The sequence below is a fragment of the Monodelphis domestica genome, chromosome 3, assembly GCF_027887165.1.
Source record: "Monodelphis domestica isolate mMonDom1 chromosome 3, mMonDom1.pri, whole genome shotgun sequence".
NCBI lineage: Eukaryota > Metazoa > Chordata > Mammalia > Didelphimorphia > Didelphidae > Monodelphis > Monodelphis domestica.
The window spans coordinates 86333897-86350919 of record NC_077229.1 but is presented as its reverse complement, the minus strand read 5'-3'; the positions used below and the strand labels follow the sequence as shown (position 1 = coordinate 86350919).

Here is a 17023-nt window from a genome sequence, read left to right as displayed (position 1 = left end):
TCTTCTTCCTTTCTCCTAGTGATCTATTCCATATAGCAAATAGTTTTTAAAATAAAAAGACCTGTCAATACATTGAAAAAATCTGAAAATATATGCAAGAGTCTCCCCTATCTCTTTAAAGGAGTCAAAGCAGGGAGCACATTCACTTTTAAGGCTGGGCTGATTCACCATCTCAAAAAGTTTAGCTAAAACCTGTAGTGCTGGGAGCCATCAGGCCATGATGCCTTGACAGAGTCATGTGTAGTAGTTAAGGAGGCCACAGAGTGGCCCTTGGCAAGATGTGATTGCCCACTCAGTCCCCCTTGCATGACCTCTCTCATCAATATCCCTTACCTATGGAACTGACACAATTATTATTCCCCCTAGTCTCAAAAGGAATAATGCAAGAGCAAAATACCTGGACCCTAATTCTCTAAAACATCACCAAAAGATCAGACCCTCAAATCCAACCCTAAAAGACTGTCATGGGTTAACTTTTACTTGGGTAATAATCCCCAGTGAAACCACAGCTACAGGCCAAGCTCAGAACTTTCCCAATCACAGAAACTTATTCTCATGAAGCCAACACACATATCAATCATAAAAGGTCCATACAAAAGGTACAGGTACACCAACCTTCAATATGCCTCAGTGATTCCACTTCACAAACCAGTAACTCAGAAACTCCCTAGTAAACCCTGAGAAATGACCAATCTAATATTATTAATCTGAATTGTGTTCCCAGTACCCTTCAACCTCAATGATATGATTGTTGAATTGTCTTTTAAGAACTTCTGATTAATTATTCCATTTTATTAAAAGCAATAATTAATTTTCCTTGATTGTTTGTAAGCTCAAAACTTCTCACAGGGTAATGAGAAAATTAAGCAACCTGTGACAAAATCATTTATCTAGTGTGGAACCTTTATGCTGTCAAGAATCTGTAATCACAATACAAGAATATAGAATGTTAATCAAGTGATTTGTTAAAAGTTAATGTATCACTTTTCCAATTATCTCTCTTTGGACATGTGTTGGGTAATGTATCTGTGTGCCAAGAAAATGGGTATAAAAATAAACACCAGGCCTGGGGATGGCGGAGCAGCTATCAGATGCAAAGCAGTTCCATGGCCATAATGATTAAGCTGTCTTCCTTTGTTATTTTTTTGACTGATCCTTCGCCACCTCTCAGGAACCCCTGGAGTTGTGAGTAAGGGTGGACCTCGCCCGTGGCACTCTAGGGCAGTGATGGTGAACCTTTTAGAGACAAAGTACCCAAACTGCAACCCTCATGAATCATGTGAGGCTCACCCACCCCCTACCTTACTCCAGAGAGGGGAGGGAGGAAGCACTCCCATTGGGCTTCTGGGCAGAAGGGTGGATGAAGTAAAGAATGTCCTCAGGAGCAATGGACACGGGGAAGAGAGCAGCCCCCTCCAGCATCAGTGCCATAGGTTTGCCAACACAGCTCTAGAGTAAACATTAACTTTAGGGTAAGGCATGGGCCCTGTCTATCTAGTACTCTCAGTAAATGAGGTATGGGTTGGGGAAGAGCATTCACATTGGATTTCTATTCTAGATCAACAACAATTTCCTTGACAGCCCCTAGACCCCAAAGAACCTAGGCTGTGCCAGAGGAGGGGTGGAGGGAGGAATTGAATGACAAAGCCAGGAATCCAAAGAATACTAATTATTAGACCCTAAGAGACACAAGAGAGAAGGAAAAGGGGCAAGAAAGGTACTGAGACTATAATAAGAGTTACAGAATGAAATAGAGAAAAGCCAAGAAAGACAGACAGATAGACATGGGTGGAGGAACCCAGAAAGAAAAAGACCTAGAAGCATAGACAAGGTATTGAGGGGGAGAGGTTAGGGAATGGAAAGAGAGACATTGTAAGAAAGATAATAGTTGGGGCAAGGGAAGGATAGTGCTTCTCATCACCCTGGGGATGGATTGTTTCCAATTATCTTGAAGAGATGTATATACAGCACTGACCCTGACAGTGCCTTCCAGATCCAGCTTGCTTAGAGTAGAATTAATTGGGCAGATGAGGGCAGGAAAGATCAAGTGGATTGGCATCTTTTTCTTACAGAATAACCCTGGACGTTGAGGACTGTTGTATCTATAATTTTCATCATGAGGTTTGATGTGTGGGGACAAGGAGATGGAGCTGTCCCCTGGAGAGGGAACACTGCTGTGTATGTGGAGGGACTGGACCCTGGGGGTCCCTCTACATGCATAGGGCTCAGAGGTCTCAGGGGTCCTTGAATGAGGAGAGAGTGGGTTAAACCTTCAGAGATCATCATTGTAAATTGTGTTCAGTTTGGGGGTGGAACTGAGCCCTGAGGATCTGGGGAAGGGCCCTGGGAATCATTCTGCTTTGAATTGGGAAAGGGAAGATGACGGACTTGGACGTATCATAACATATATAAAAAAGCCCCTTCATATGGAGAAATAGGACAAGGTTGTCCAGTGATTCTGGGGCTATGTAAGAAGAGGAAGGTCACTTTGGGATGTAGTCTCTAGGGCTGTACCTTAGCCTAGAAGAGTCCATGTGGCTCCTACAGTAGGCTTGCTCCTGTCCTCATTGGGCCAGGAGAAACCCCAACCAGTCCACTGCTAAAGTGTTCTTAACCAAGAGCTGAGATTGAGAACAAACTCATCTTTCCTCTTCTCTCCTCCTCCTTTTTTTCCAGGTTCAGGATGGGGAGCCCATCTTTCTGGGCTGCCTGTGGCCTGCTGCTCCAGATGTTATTTCTCTGGGTCTGGGGGCAGGGTAAGTTGGTACCTGGGGATTTGGGGAAGAACCAAGGGCAAGAAAGGGTGGGGAATCTTTGCTCATCCTCTGATGCGCTTAATTTGCTCTCTCCTTCCTATGGTATTCTTTTCTTCTTTGGGTCCCAAGCCTGGGATCTGGCTCTCAGTTAAGTAAGGTCCACTAGCCTTTGGATAGCTCGATTTTGTCCTAAATTCCCTCTTCTCTTCAGAGAAGGAGGTCTAGCCACTTGTCTGCTTGGAGTTAAAGACCTCAGTTTGCTGCCTCTGTACCCTCCCCAATTCCATGACTTGATTTCAGATTTTGCCCCGTCTTACTACACACATCCTATTTATACCTTATTTGTACATAGTTATTTGCGTGTTGTCTCTCTCATTAAAGTGTGAGCTCGTTGAGAAAAGGGATTGGTTTTGTTTTCTTTTTAGTTGTACTTCCAGTGTACCCACAGACCTTGACACATACTAGACACTTAATAAATGCTTTCTGATTTGACCTCGCTGTCTCAGCCCGCACCTCACCACTGCAGCCTGGTACGTCTAGACTTAACTAACCTGTGATGGGGAATTCCTTCCCAATGAGTTCCCAGGCCTTTCTTCAGGTAGCTGGGTTGACATTCTCTTCATTCCTGAGGCCTTAAACTCCCCTATCCAAATACTGGCTCTATTGGATCCCTGTAGCTACTGCCATAATCTCCTTGCCTCGTCATAGAGTTTAGTTAGACAAGGATATTGATTTACAAGGGAAGAAATATAATGCTAGAAATGCAGAAAATGTAGGCTTTTGCTAAATATAGGCTGCATCCTTAACAGGAAAATATATAGAAACATCCTGAAAAATAATGGCACAAAATGACCATAACCCCAAAGTGGATTTCCTTTGAAAGTTTCACAGACTGTGTTACACAATTCGTGCAATTCCTACAGAGGTGGGGGGTTCTGATGATCGAAAAGAATATAACTCAGCCTCATTCAGGCTTAATGCAAATCAGCTTTGGGGACAAGGGATGGCCTGTATCAGGACCGATATAATTATACCCTAAATTTAAAAGGAATCGTTCTCTGCTCTCCTGCCTGTTTTCTCTCCTTATCAGACTCAGACTCTTCAGTCGTGAGAGGGCTGGGAGACAAAAATGCTCAGACTGGTCCAGCTTCAAGAAGGGAAGGAAATGACCCTCTGAGGCCTTGGGAGGCTGCCAGAGAACATACTTATGCAAATCTATGCAAACTTGCACATGCCCTCCTTAATGCTGTTATGCACCTGGTAGACCCTTTCAGGGAAGGCCTCTGAGGGCTTGGAAGAGGAAAAAAGGATGTGGGAGGAAAGAGTGGGGGGTGGGGAGGGCAACAAGCCTACCATCACCATTGGTTACTGCCAAGAAAGGGAATGAGTGAGAAAAGGGGACCAAACAGGGGAATGGTCTTATGAACGTAACACATCGTATCTCTAGCACACAGAGATCTGTGTTGACTGCTGGTGGAGATGCATAGGTTAGTCAAGGTCTCCTCCCTGCTCTCCTGGAGCATCTGGTCAAATGGGGGAGGACAACACTCACACAGATATCTATAATATAAATGATAATTTAAAGGTAAAGAATAATTTCTATATTAAACTATAAAATAATCAGAGAGGGACAGAGCATTTAAAGTGTGAGTGAGAAGGTCACTACTGACCCTCAGAGGCATCAGGGGAGGTTTTGAGTTTGGCTTTAAAGGACAAATAGGAATTTAACACCCAAAGGTGACAGGGCATAAAGAATAGTATGGATAAAGGTTCAGAGGCAGAAGAACAGAGTCTGTTTGAGGTGGGGAGCTCAGAGAACATCACAGAATGGCAAAGCTAGAAAGAAATTAAGAGATTATTTAATCTTATCCCTTTCATAGACAGGAGAATGGAGACATGGAGAAGGGAAGGGATTTGCCCAAATTCTATTTGTCTGGGTTAACCTGATTCGGAGGCCAATGATCATACACTATGTTTAGAGTTAGAGGGTCTTGATTCAACTTCTGCTTTTTCTGCTTACTATTTAATAATAATAATAATAGCTAACATTTATATAGCACTTATACACCAGGCATGATTCCAAGCACTTTATAAATATTGTCTCATTTTATCTCACAGCAAACTTGGGAGGCAGATGCTATTATTTTCTCCATTGTAGAGATAAGGAAACTGAGTCAAACAGAGATTTTTTTTAAGTGACTCATACAGGATCACATCTGAGGAGGGATTTGAATTCAGTATTCTAGGTACAGCAGTTTAGTTACTGTGCCATCTAGCTGGCTAACAAGTTACTTAACCCCTTGGGGTTTCAGTTTGCCCATCTATAAAATGAGATGATCTCTGAGATCCCTTTCTGCTCTAAATCTATAATTCTATGATCTTTCTCTTCCACCATGTGGCTGCCTAACCCATGTGCCCTGGGGACCTATATCGTCCAGAAGTTGGCATTTTTCTCTCTTATTTCCCATGAGATTAAGGGAGCCAGTATAGCCTTGACTTGGAACCTTTAGATGGTTCTTCTCCACCCAGTGTGGATGGCCCTGCTTCTTGGCAGACTTTTCTCCTAGTGGCATCTGTCCGGCTGCTCATTATTTTGTAAGCCAGCGAGGAGACAAATGTGGCTTCCAACTCCCCCTTTTCCCCCTGGCAAACATCTCAAAGAGGCCCTTCCTGGGTGTCAACCCTTGATTCCACTCACTTATCCTCAGCATCTTCACTTCTTTGTCTCTGGCGTTGTACTTGAATCCTCCTGAGCATCCTTTCCTGCCCCTCTATCTTGGAATGATCTAGGGATAACCTTTCTGTATGGAGCAGGACGATAATGACATGGAGACAAGCAGTCTGGAGTTTTTTCTGAGCTGGAAATGAATCTTACTCCACTTTACAGAAGCCAAGAACTGGCGCTTGTCCCTGTGTACAACTCTGTTCCTCCGTACAAGATAGTGTGCAAAATATGGGGGTGGAACCCAGGATGGGAACTTCTTTGTGAAAGGGAGAAGCTGTTCCTAGACTAGTCCCATGAACCTATGAGACAGAGCAGTAAGGCAGAGCTGGCGCTTGGGACCAGATTGAAGACATAGGTGAGTGGGAAAGGGCTCAGAGAAATGAAAGATCATGGAAGCATGTATTTGGTCAGGACACACACACACACACACACACTGGACGGGTTCATCCCCATAGATTTTTTTTTTAACACTTTCCTTCCATCTTAGAATCAATACTATGTTTGGTTCTAAGGTTGAAGAGTGGGAAGGGCTAGGCAATGGGGGTTAAGTGACTTGCCCTAGGTCATACAGTTAGGAAATGTTTGAGGCCAGATTTGAACTCAGAACCTTCCATGTCTAGGCTGGCTCTCAATCCACTGAGCCACCCAGCTGCTTCCTAGATTTTTTTTTAAACCTTTACCTTCTGTCTTAGAGACAATAATGTGTTTTGGTTCCAAGGCAGAAGAGTGGTAAGGACTAGGCAATGGGGGTTAAGTGACTTGCCCAGGGTCATATAGCTACAAAGTATCTGAGGCCAGATTTGAACTGAGGGCCCATAAATTTTTTGGTGATCTTATGGAGTGATTTTAGAACTAGATGCCTTAGACACCATCAAATTTAACCCCCTTTTAAAAAATATGAGAAAACTAGGGATAAAAGACTTGTCTAGATAGTGTCCAGGGTAGAATCTAAGTTCTAGTCTTCCTGACTCTAGGCTTAGCATTCTCTCTACTATGCTGACTAGCAGCCATACGAGGGAAATCTTTGACAGTGAGACCCTCAATATTTCCCCCATGGACCCAGGGGCCTTCCCTCTAATAGCCCCTCTACCCTCATACCTTGGCAGAGAGTGTGAACAGCCCTATCTGAGTTCCAGGAGGAGGGAAGGGATGTCATATCCCATGGAAGCTAGACTTTCCTCCCACCTTTGCCACTGATTCAATGGGTGACTTTGGATCATGCCTCCTGTCAATATCCTTATCTGTAAAAGGAAGAGACTAGTCTAGCTAAATTCTCTGAAATTCCAAGGTCTCCTCTCCTATCAAGAGCACCCTACCTGCTGCTTACCCTGGACCCTACAAGTACTAGCTACAGCTATGAGTATAATGGACCAGGATGGGTTTAGAGCTATTAGGTTCCTCATAACTTATCTACTCTAGCCCCATTCATTTAACAGATGATACAGCTGAAGCCCAGAGATATTAGGTGACTTGTCCATAGTCATTGTGTGTCTTCATCCAGGAGATGCATGGCCCTGGCCCCAGCCCTAGAGGTGGCAAAGTTTGTGAGGCAATTAGTTGGTACTATGGATAGAATGCTTAATCCTGGAGTTAAGAAATTCAAATCCAGCAACAGACACTCCCTAACTGTGTGACCTTGGTCAAGTCTCTTAACCTCCTTTGGCCTCAGTTTCCTTATCTGTTAAAAAGGAGATAATAATAGTATCTACCTCCCAGTTTTTATTTGTGAAGCACTTTGCATACCTTAAAGCACTATCTAAATTCTGGCTTTCTGACATTCCAACTCCAGCATTTTGCTAGGATGCTTCTCAGGAAACAGTGCTAGGCTTGGAATCGGGAGAAACCTGGATTCAAACCCTTACTTTGATACTTACTAGTTATCTGATTTGGAGTAAATCACTTACCTCTCTGAATATCAATTTGTTGCCTGAAAAAACAAAACAAGTAATATTTGTATTATCTGTGGCAGGCATCTAAGTGGCATAGTGGACAGAGCACCCGGCCTGGAGTCAAGGAAGACCTGAGTTCAAACTCAGCCTTAGACAAGTCATTTAGCAATCTTTGTTTGCCTTAATGGCAAATCACTCCAGTATTTTTGCCAAGAAAATGGCGTAATCCACATTAATTATTATTATTATTATTATTACTGAACAACTACAACCTCAGGCATGGAGTGTTCTGCATCACTGAAGGAAATCTTCGTATTTATAATCAGGAGATCACAGATTCATAAAAGCAAGGATCCCTTGCCTTTCTATGTATCCTCAACCCCTGGGGGCAATCATTCCAATAAAACCTAAGAATCTCCTTTCTCAGAATCATGTTTGTAAATGTGTGAAATAAAGAAGGAAGAAAACAAACATTTATTACACTCCAACTATGTGCCAGGCACATACTAAGTGCTTTTCAAATCTTATCTCATTATGCTCATTTGCTATCTAGAGTTGCATAGAACAACTCTAGAGGCAGGTGCTATTTTGATCCTCATTTTATAGTTGAGGAAACCAAAACATAAATAGTTGAAGTGATTTGCCTAGTCACTTAGCTAACAAGTGTCTGAGGTCACATTTGAACTTGGATCTTTCTGGCCCCAGGCCCAGCATTCTATTCACTGCAGTACCTAGATGCCTCTGGTCATGATATAATATTTATAAGTACCTGGCATCGTGACTTGCACACAGTAGGCCTTCAATAAAGCCAGGTCTTGACTAGAGTGAATAAAGAATCCCCTCAAGTGATCACATGTATTTGAATTTATACTTATTCAGAGTTATAATTATGTAAAATATGATCATTGGTTCCAGCCCAATAGAAATATGCAGTGCTCCTTTGAATAATTTATCCAGTTCAGGGGGTTTGTTATTCTAACTAATAAGGGCCTAGCTACAAATGTCTAGTCAATTAGAAAGAGCACTGGGCCTCGGGATACCAGGTTCAGACCCCAGCTCCAACATCCTACCTTGGGCAGGTTATCTCCCCATGCAAAGATTTGGTTACTTGTCTATTAAGATGAATGGGTTAGACAAAATGATCCTCAAGAGGCTATCAGCTTTGACTTTCTGTGTTCTGAGGGTCCACCTGTGATTCTTTGAAACAGATTTCAATCAGATGAGGAAGGAAGGGAACCAGGCAAGTAGGGTGACAGGGAATGTGTCACTCAGGCTTCTCAATTATATTTCAGCATGACTAACATAGTTCCTGTTTTCTCTGACTCAGGAACCCAGGATGGTGAAGAAGTGATCCAAATTCAGAAGGTGACCCATGGGACCGTGAGGGCAGGACTGGCAGAGCTGGTGGCCCTACCGTGCCTCTTTGTCCTCCGACATCCACAGAAGCCTGGCCCTCCACATGACCCAGCACGGATCAAGTGGACCAAAGTTCGGGCTGCCTCAGGCCAGAGGATAGAACTACCAGTCCTAGTAGCCAAGGACAATGTGGTAAAAGTGGCACGTGGCTGGCAGGGCCGGGTGACACTGCCTGGTTACCCCCAGAACCGTTCCAATGCAACCCTGGTGCTGGGGCCCCTGAGAGCCAGTGATGCTGGCCTCTACCGCTGCGAGGTAGTGACTGGCATTGAGGATGAACAGGACCTGCTGCCCCTGGAAGTGACTGGTTAGTACATGGCTAGAGGGTCACCATAATGGCCTTTATCCTAGGGCTAGAGGAAGCTCTAAGAAATGAGAGGCCCTTGGACTATGGAAAATCAAAACCCAGTGAATTGTTTATTCTTCTCTCCTTCCCTCTTTCTCCTTCAGGTGCTCAGTAAGGCAGGAAAGTGGTCCTACAGCCAATGTCTCCCCACTTTTCTCCCCATTTTCCCTTACTATGAAGGAGAGTAGAGAAGGCAGGAGACATGAGCTGAGGGTAATGTTATTAAGGCGGTATCACCTCTATGAAGGTGACAAATTGGCCAGTAAGAGAAGAGACTAGAAGTTGGGTCAGGCCAGACTAGACTTGGCATCACAGAATTGTGGGCATATTATTGTTGTTGCGTTGATGATGTTATTATCACTACTCTGCCTGTGATTTTATTGGTCCAGGGAACTCCCAGTTGAGCAGCTCTCTCTAAAACAGATAGAAGGAACTCCTTTGCAACTGAAAACCATAGAGACTTGCCTGAAGCTCTGAAAAGTGAGGTGACTTTCCCAAAGTCACACAACTAGTCTCCCAGTATCTTTCTAATTCTCATGACTTTTTTTTTAAAACCCTTACCTTCCATCTTAGAATCAATACTGTGTATTGGTTTTTAGGCAGTGGGGGTTAAGCCCAGGGTCACACAGCTAGGAAGTGTCTGAGGCCAGATTTGAACCTAGGACCTCCTGTCTCTAGGCCTGGCTCTCAATCCACTGAACCACCCAGCTGCCCCATAATCATGATTTTTAGAGCCATAAAAATGAAATAGAATCAGAATTTATGCAAATGAACGGAATAATTGAATTATGGAATTCATAGGATTAATATATTTTGTATAATCTAACTCCCAGCCCTATAAGATGACTACCAGAACTAATTCTCCAGCCCTGACCCACTTCCCCAGCTGCCTCTAGGATATATAGGATCATAGCTCCATTGACTAGCATTTTTAATTAGCATACCTCTAGAGCTGGAGATACTTCAGAAGCCATCTAGTCTGATTTCTCATTTTACAGATGAGAAAATTGAGACCCAGAGAGGTTAACTGACTTGCCCCAAGTCCCATGGAGTAAGTAGCATAAACAGGACTCTGGAGACAGCATTATTTACCCTGTGCTATGCTGTCTTCACTGAGAGGCCCAGTGGCACTGTAGACCCACCTTGTCCAAAACCAAGCTTGTTACTTGCACCCCCCCCAAAAAAACCCATCCCTCTTTATGACTTTATTGTCTTTATCAGTGGCCACCAGCATTTTCTTATTCTCTCACCTGTGAGAGCTAGGAGGAAGGTTGGAGAGGGTAGATTCAGAGGGACTTAGACAGCAGGGAGAAAGCCAAAGGTCAGACTTTATTCAATTTACAATTTCACTGTGGGAGAGGAGGGACAAGGATGCTATATATAATTGCCTCAGAGGCACACATCTCAGCCCAAATGATACTGGAATAATCCTAGTTTGAGAGGGGTTAGGAGAGCAGGCCCAAGGAGAGAGAATTGGCTTGATAATGATGAAAACTGACATATAGAGGATTTTAAGATTTGAAAAGTACATACATTATTACTGTGGCCTCTTAGTGAGAGATGCCCATTGGATTAAAGGTTTAAGGTGTCCACCATCTTCCTCTCCACTTCCTTGAGATCCCTATCCATAATGATCCTCTTCCATCCATCCCTTCATTCCCCCAGGTGTTGTATTCCATTATCGGGCTGCCCTGGGCCGCTATACCCTGAGCTTCCAGGCAGCTCGAGAAGCCTGCCGACGTAACTCTGCTGTCATCGCAGCCCCCCGCCATCTGCAGGCTGCCTTTGAGGATGGCTATGACAACTGTGATGCTGGCTGGCTCTCTGACCGCAGTGTTCGGTGAGTGGGTCCTGGGAGATGGGATGGGATGGAGCCAGTGACATTGGCATAGTAGCAACTCTGGCCAGCCCCTCAAAGCTGTGGGTGTTGCTTAGAGGTGGTAGTAGGGCAGACCCTCCCTTGGAAATGGATTTAGATCCTAGAACCTTGGGATCTCAGAAATGGAAGGGACCTTCGGATTCATTTCCTTGCTCATTCAATGATCATCTCCTTCATCCCTCTCTCTCTTCTTCTGTCCACCTACCTTAGGAAGGTGAGGAAGTGATCTGAGCTTTAAGGGTACAACTGACCTTTGAGCCCTGAGACTTCTCATATCTGTCTCTCTTATTCCAGTATCCCAGGAGAGTGGGACACTACAGGCATTAATGTACTCACCAGAACCCGTTGTCTCTTAGGTACCCCATCACATTGTCCAGGCCTGGTTGTTATGGAGACCGAAACAGCCTTCCAGGAGTCCGTAGCTATGGCCGACGAGATCCTCATGAGCTCTATGATGTTTATTGTTTTGCCCGGGAACTGAAAGGCAAGTATAAGTCCTGCCTCTTAGTCTAAAACCTACTATTGCCCACCCTAAACCCTTGCCATGCCTGCCTACCCTGTGTCTTCCCCTTCCTCTGCAACTCAGAGAGTCAAAGCAATCTACCCTGCAAGGTTGCCCACCTCATAGCTGGGGACCTCTGCACAGAAAACTTCCCTCTCCACCACTTCCCATTCAGTTCAGGATATCTAAGGGTCCAGGATGACCATCCACTCTTTGTCCTCTTGTTCTTCCTGGTAGGAGAAGTCTTCTATGTGTCACCCCCCAGCCGACTCACGTTGTGGGGAGCCCGAGCTCAGTGCCGGAGCCAGGGGGCAGAGCTGGCTACTGTGGGCCACCTCTACTTGGCCTGGCAGGAGGGCCTGGACCAATGTGATCCGGGCTGGTTGGCAGATGGCAGTGTCCGTTATCCCATTCAGACACCCAGGCGGCGCTGTGGTGGTGAGGCTCCTGGGGTTCGGACCCTCTACAATTTCTCCAACCGTACTGGTTTTCCTGAGCCTTCAGTCAAGTTTGATGCCTACTGTTACCGAGGTATTTATTCATTCAACAAACGTGGCTTTACTTTGAGTGATGGGATTATAGAGATTAAAAATGAAATCTTATCTACTCTAAGGAATCTGGGGGGTGAGGAGGAGGTGGGGGGGGAATTAGGTGAAGAAGCAAGGGAGTGCTCTAGCCCAGGCCAAAATCTTACCTTCACTTTCCTTCTACCTGTACCCATTTCTCCTGAAGCAGCTTCTAGACATTTGCTCTAGCTTCCTCTAAGCTGATAGACTATTGGGGCTATAGTCCATTATTTATTTGGCTGAAAGTTATGCATTTTTCTTCAAATGGGCTAATGATTTTCAATCTATTCTTTATCCTGGTCCCTAATTCAAGACTAAGTCCCAACCCTGTCTGCTCTCTCTGAAATATGTGATGTTGAGCATAATTTAAGACTTGAAAAGAGTACAGATGGTTCTTTGCCTCTCATTCCCACTCCTAGGACAAAGAGCAGGTTATATCCATCCATCAGCTTCGTAGCCAAGCTGGTCTGCTCAGACAAAAGTCAGGGCTTCAGAGGGCATCAGTCAGGCACTCAGCAAACACTTGTTATGCACCTACTCTGCAGAATTTCATCCTGGAGGTGACAGGAAACTACTAGAGTCTAATGATTAGGAGAATAACCTGGTTAGACCTGGGCTTTAGGACAGCTATACTGAATGAGGAGAGACTTGCAGCAGGCTGACCTATTAGCAGGCTGTTGTAATAGCCCAGAGGTGAGGTGATGAGGGCCTGCACCAGAGTGATGGCAGGATCACAGGGAGTATATGAGAGGTTATAAAGGTACAATCTGTTGGTCTTGGCAAGAGACTGGATATGGGTGAGTGAGAAATAGTGAGGGATTCAAGATGACAACCTGGGGGACTGGAAAGATTGGTGGGACCCTCAGCAGCAGCAGGGAAGTTAGGAAGAAGGGAGAGTTCAGGGGGAACGTTTAGGACATGTTGAATTTAAGATGTCTAGCGGTTGCCTAGTTTGAGATGTCCAAGACGGGGTCTTGCCTAGGAGGAAGAAGTAACAGGTTATAGTTTCTTAGTTGTCCCATGTGTGATAGGCCTTTCAGCAGTGACTGGATAAAGGACAAGCAGGGGTCAAGGAAACTGGAAATTCTATTCCACACACATTTCTAAGCTTTCTTGATCCCTTATTCCAGTCCTTTCTGGGAGGCCAGTTATGCACCATTACAAAATGTTTTAGCTGAAGACATTAGACCTTAGACCAGGGGTCCCCAAACTATGGCCCATGGGCCACATGTGGCCCCCTGAGGCCATGTATCCAGCCCCCACAACACTTCTGGAAGGGGCACCTCTTTCATTGGTGGTCAGTGAGAGGAGCACTGTATGTGGTGGCCCCACAAAGCACAGTGTTGCTCACATACAGTACTACTTCTGGTGACATAATCCTTTGCGTGGAGCCTTGTTCTGAGAGTAACTGAACGAGAACGAGGCACCACACAAAGGATTATGTAGCTGCACAATGGAAGATGTCATCGGTGATCTGGGTGAGCAGCGATCTGGGGAAGGGATTCCACACTGTGTATACTGCTGCCCAGTTAGGGATAGGTTTTTATAGTCCGGCCCTCCAACGGTCTGAGGGACAGTGAACTGGCCCCCCTATGTAAAAATTTTGAGGACCCCTGACTATAGAATGTCAGAGCTGATTTTACAGAGGAAGAAACTGAGGCCTAATGAAAAGTGATTTGCCCAAAATCACATAACAAGTAAGTGAAAAACTAGGACAAGAATCTTCATATCCTGATTATTAGTCCAGGCCTCAATAATAGTAATTATAACATTTGTATAGAAATAAATATAGAAAGATCATTCTATACTTTATATAGAAAGGCTATTTTATTCTTTACATAAAAGATTATTCTGCATTTTATATAGAAAGATTGTTCTTTGCTTTATATAGAAATATATTTTATATACAGAATATGTATACAGAATGTTCTATATTTCATATAGAAAGGTTAGTCTATTCTTTATACAAAGAGGTTCTATACTTTAGAGATTGTTCTATGCCTTATATAGAAATATTAATCTATTCTTTATATAGAAAGTTTATTCTATGTATAGGAAGATTGTTCTATTCTTTATACAGAATGATTATTTTATACTTTATATAGAAAGATTATTTTATATTTTATATAGAAAGGTTATTCTATATACAGAAAAATTATTCTGTATTTGACATAGAAAGATTGTTCTATACTTTATATAGAAAGGTTATTCTATTCTTTACACAGAAAAATTTTACTCTTTAAATAGAGAGATTGTTCTATGCCTTATATAGAAATATTATTCTATGCTTTATATAGAAAGTTTATTCTATATTTTATGTAGAAATATTATATCTATATGTTTGCAAAGCACTTTACACATATTATCTCATTTGATCCTTACACTAATCCTGTGAAGTGGGTGCTATTATTATCCCCATTTTACAGTTTAGGAAACTGAGGGCAGACAGTAGTTAAGTGATTTATTCAGAGTCATGGAACTAATAAGTGTCTGAGGCACGATTAAATCTAGCATTCTATCCTCTGTCCCACCTCTCTGTTCAGCCTCTATACCGTGGAAGACATGTCTTTAGTTTCCTGGAACAAATGGGTGGTTGAGAAACTTATAGGCTCAGTGATCAGAGTTGGTAGAGACCTTGGACTTCCAATGAACCCTGTATACCTCTTGCACTTACATAGCCATTTGCATGTTGTCTTCCCCATTAGCCTGGGAGCACAGGCTGTCTTTGCTTGTCTTTATATCCCTAGTGCTTAGCACAGTGTCTGGCACATAGGAGCCATTTAACAAATACATATTGGCTGGCTGGAGGCCATCTAGTACAACTCTGCCATTTTATAGTTGAGGAAAGTGATTGCCCAAGATCACACAGATAGTAAGGGTCAGAGATAGCACTGGGGAAGTAGGTCTTTGTGTCTGGAGAAAGCAGAACTTGGACAGGGTGATGATCACCCTTCAGGGTCATTGTGCTTAGAAGGCACAGCTGCCTTGGGGGACTAATCAGTTTTTCCCCCACACCCTGCAACCCCGCACTACATAACTTGATTAAACTGTAATTAAGATTTATAATATGCCTTGTCCTGGCCCCCTGATAAAGGACCTTCTACCTCTTGAGAGACCCTCCTCCATCCATCTCCTCCCCCTCATCTCCCAGCTGCCACCAAAAGAGAACTCGAACAAGGAATCATCATGAAATGTGATATCATGAGACCTCAGAGTCTAGGGAGAAGGGACAGGCCATTGCTTCCTGTCCCTGAGGAGAGGGTGGGGTACTAGATGATCTCAAGTTCTTTCTAGTCCTGACATCCTGTGTTCTAAGAGCCTTCTCAGCTCTGACATTCTCTGTTCTAAGGTCTCTCCCAGCTCTGACATTCTCTGTTCTAAGGTCTCTCCCAGCTCTGACATTCTCTGTTCTAAGGACTCTCCCAGCTCTGACATTCTCTGTTCTAAGGACTCTCCTTGCTCTGACATTCTCTGTTCTAAGCTCCCTCCTAGCACTGACATTCTCTGTTCTAAGGTCTCTCCCAGCTCTGACATTCTCTGTTCTAAGGTCTCTCCCAGCTCTGACATTCTCTGTTCTAAGGTCTCTCCCAGCTCTGACATTCTCTGTTCTAAGGTCTCTCCCAGCTCTGACATTCTCTGTTCTAAGGCCTCTCCCAGCTCTGACATTCTCTGTTCTAAGGGCTCTCCCAGCTCTGACATTCTCTGTTCTAAGGATCCTCCCAGCTCTGACACTCTGTGTTCTAAGGACCCTCCCAGTTCTGACATTCTCTGTTCTAAGGACCCTCCCAGTTCTGACATTCTCTGTTCTAAGGACCCTCCCAGTTCTGACATTCTCTGTTCTAAGGACCCTCCCAGTTCTGACATTCTCTGTTCTAAGGGCTCTCCCAGCTCTGACATTCTCTGTTCTAAGGTCTCTCCCAGCTCTGACACTCTCTGTTCTAAGGACCCTCCCAGCTCTGACATTCTCTGTTCTAAGGACCCTCCCAGCTCTGACATTCTCTGTTCTAAGGTCTCTCCCAGTTCTGACATTCTCTGTTCTAAGGACTCTCCCAGCTCTGACATTCTCTGTTCTAAGCTCCCTCCCAGCTCTGACATTCTCTGTTCTAAGGTCTCTCCCAGCTCTGACATTCTCTGTTCTAAGGTCTCTCCCAGCTCTGACATTCTCTGTTCTAAGGACCCTCCCAGTTCTGACATTCTCTGTTCTAAGGCCTCTCCCAGCTCTGACATTCTGTGTTCTAAGGACTCTCCCAGTTCTGACATTCTCTGTTCTAAGGCCTCTCCCAGCTCTGACATTCTGTGTTCTAAGGGCCCTCCTAGCTCTGACATTCTCTGTTCTAAGGAGTTCCCCAGCTCTGACATTCTGTAAAGGGTCCCCCCAGCTCTGACCTTCTCTGTTCTAAGCTCCCTCCCAGCTCTGAAATTCTGTGTTCTAAGGATCCTCCCAGCTCTGACATTCTGTGTTCTAAGGGGTTGATCCTCCCAGCTCTGACACTCTGGGTTCTAAGGACCCTCCCAGCTCTGACATTCTCTGTTCTAAGGTCTCTCCCAGCTTTGATATTCTTTTGTAAGGGTTTTCCCAATTCTTGACCTCTTTGTTCTAAAGCCCTTCCCAGCTCTGACCTTGCACATTCTGAGGTTTCTCCTTGCTTTGACATTCTTCCATGAAATTCAGGCCCCAGGATCCTTGATGCTCCCCTTCTTCTCCCTCCCCCTACTTTCACCTCTCAGCTGCCAACAAGCACCGTCTGCACAGCTCACATTCCCTATTTTTGGCTGGAACAGAACATATTGGGACAGGATATATTTATCCCCATCCCCGCCTGCCTTGGGGGATCCACAGGCTCTGTTCCTGACTGGGTTGTTTGGGGGAGGATTATTTGGGCTGAAGAAGAAAATACTCTCCTATCCCCACCTTGTCCTCTCCCCATCTACTCCCTTTCCCCA

The 17023-nt window shown here is 44.4% G+C and overlaps 1 protein-coding gene across 3 annotated transcripts in view; it reads left to right on the top strand.

Moving 5' to 3' along the window:
* Positions 1 to 17023, top strand: part of NCAN (neurocan) — a 75950-nt gene that overhangs the window by 9359 nt on the left and 49568 nt on the right. For all 3 annotated transcript variants that reach the window (XM_007489199.3, XM_003340735.4, XM_007489198.3), the window contains exons 3-7: positions 2677 to 2756; positions 8698 to 9093; positions 10798 to 10972; positions 11368 to 11495; positions 11751 to 12044. In XM_007489199.3, the coding sequence (XP_007489261.1) occupies positions 2684 to 2756; positions 8698 to 9093; positions 10798 to 10972; positions 11368 to 11495; positions 11751 to 12044 (1066 nt within the window). In that variant the 5' untranslated portion in view covers positions 2677 to 2683. The remainder of the gene's footprint in view (positions 1 to 2676; positions 2757 to 8697; positions 9094 to 10797; positions 10973 to 11367; positions 11496 to 11750; positions 12045 to 17023) is intronic.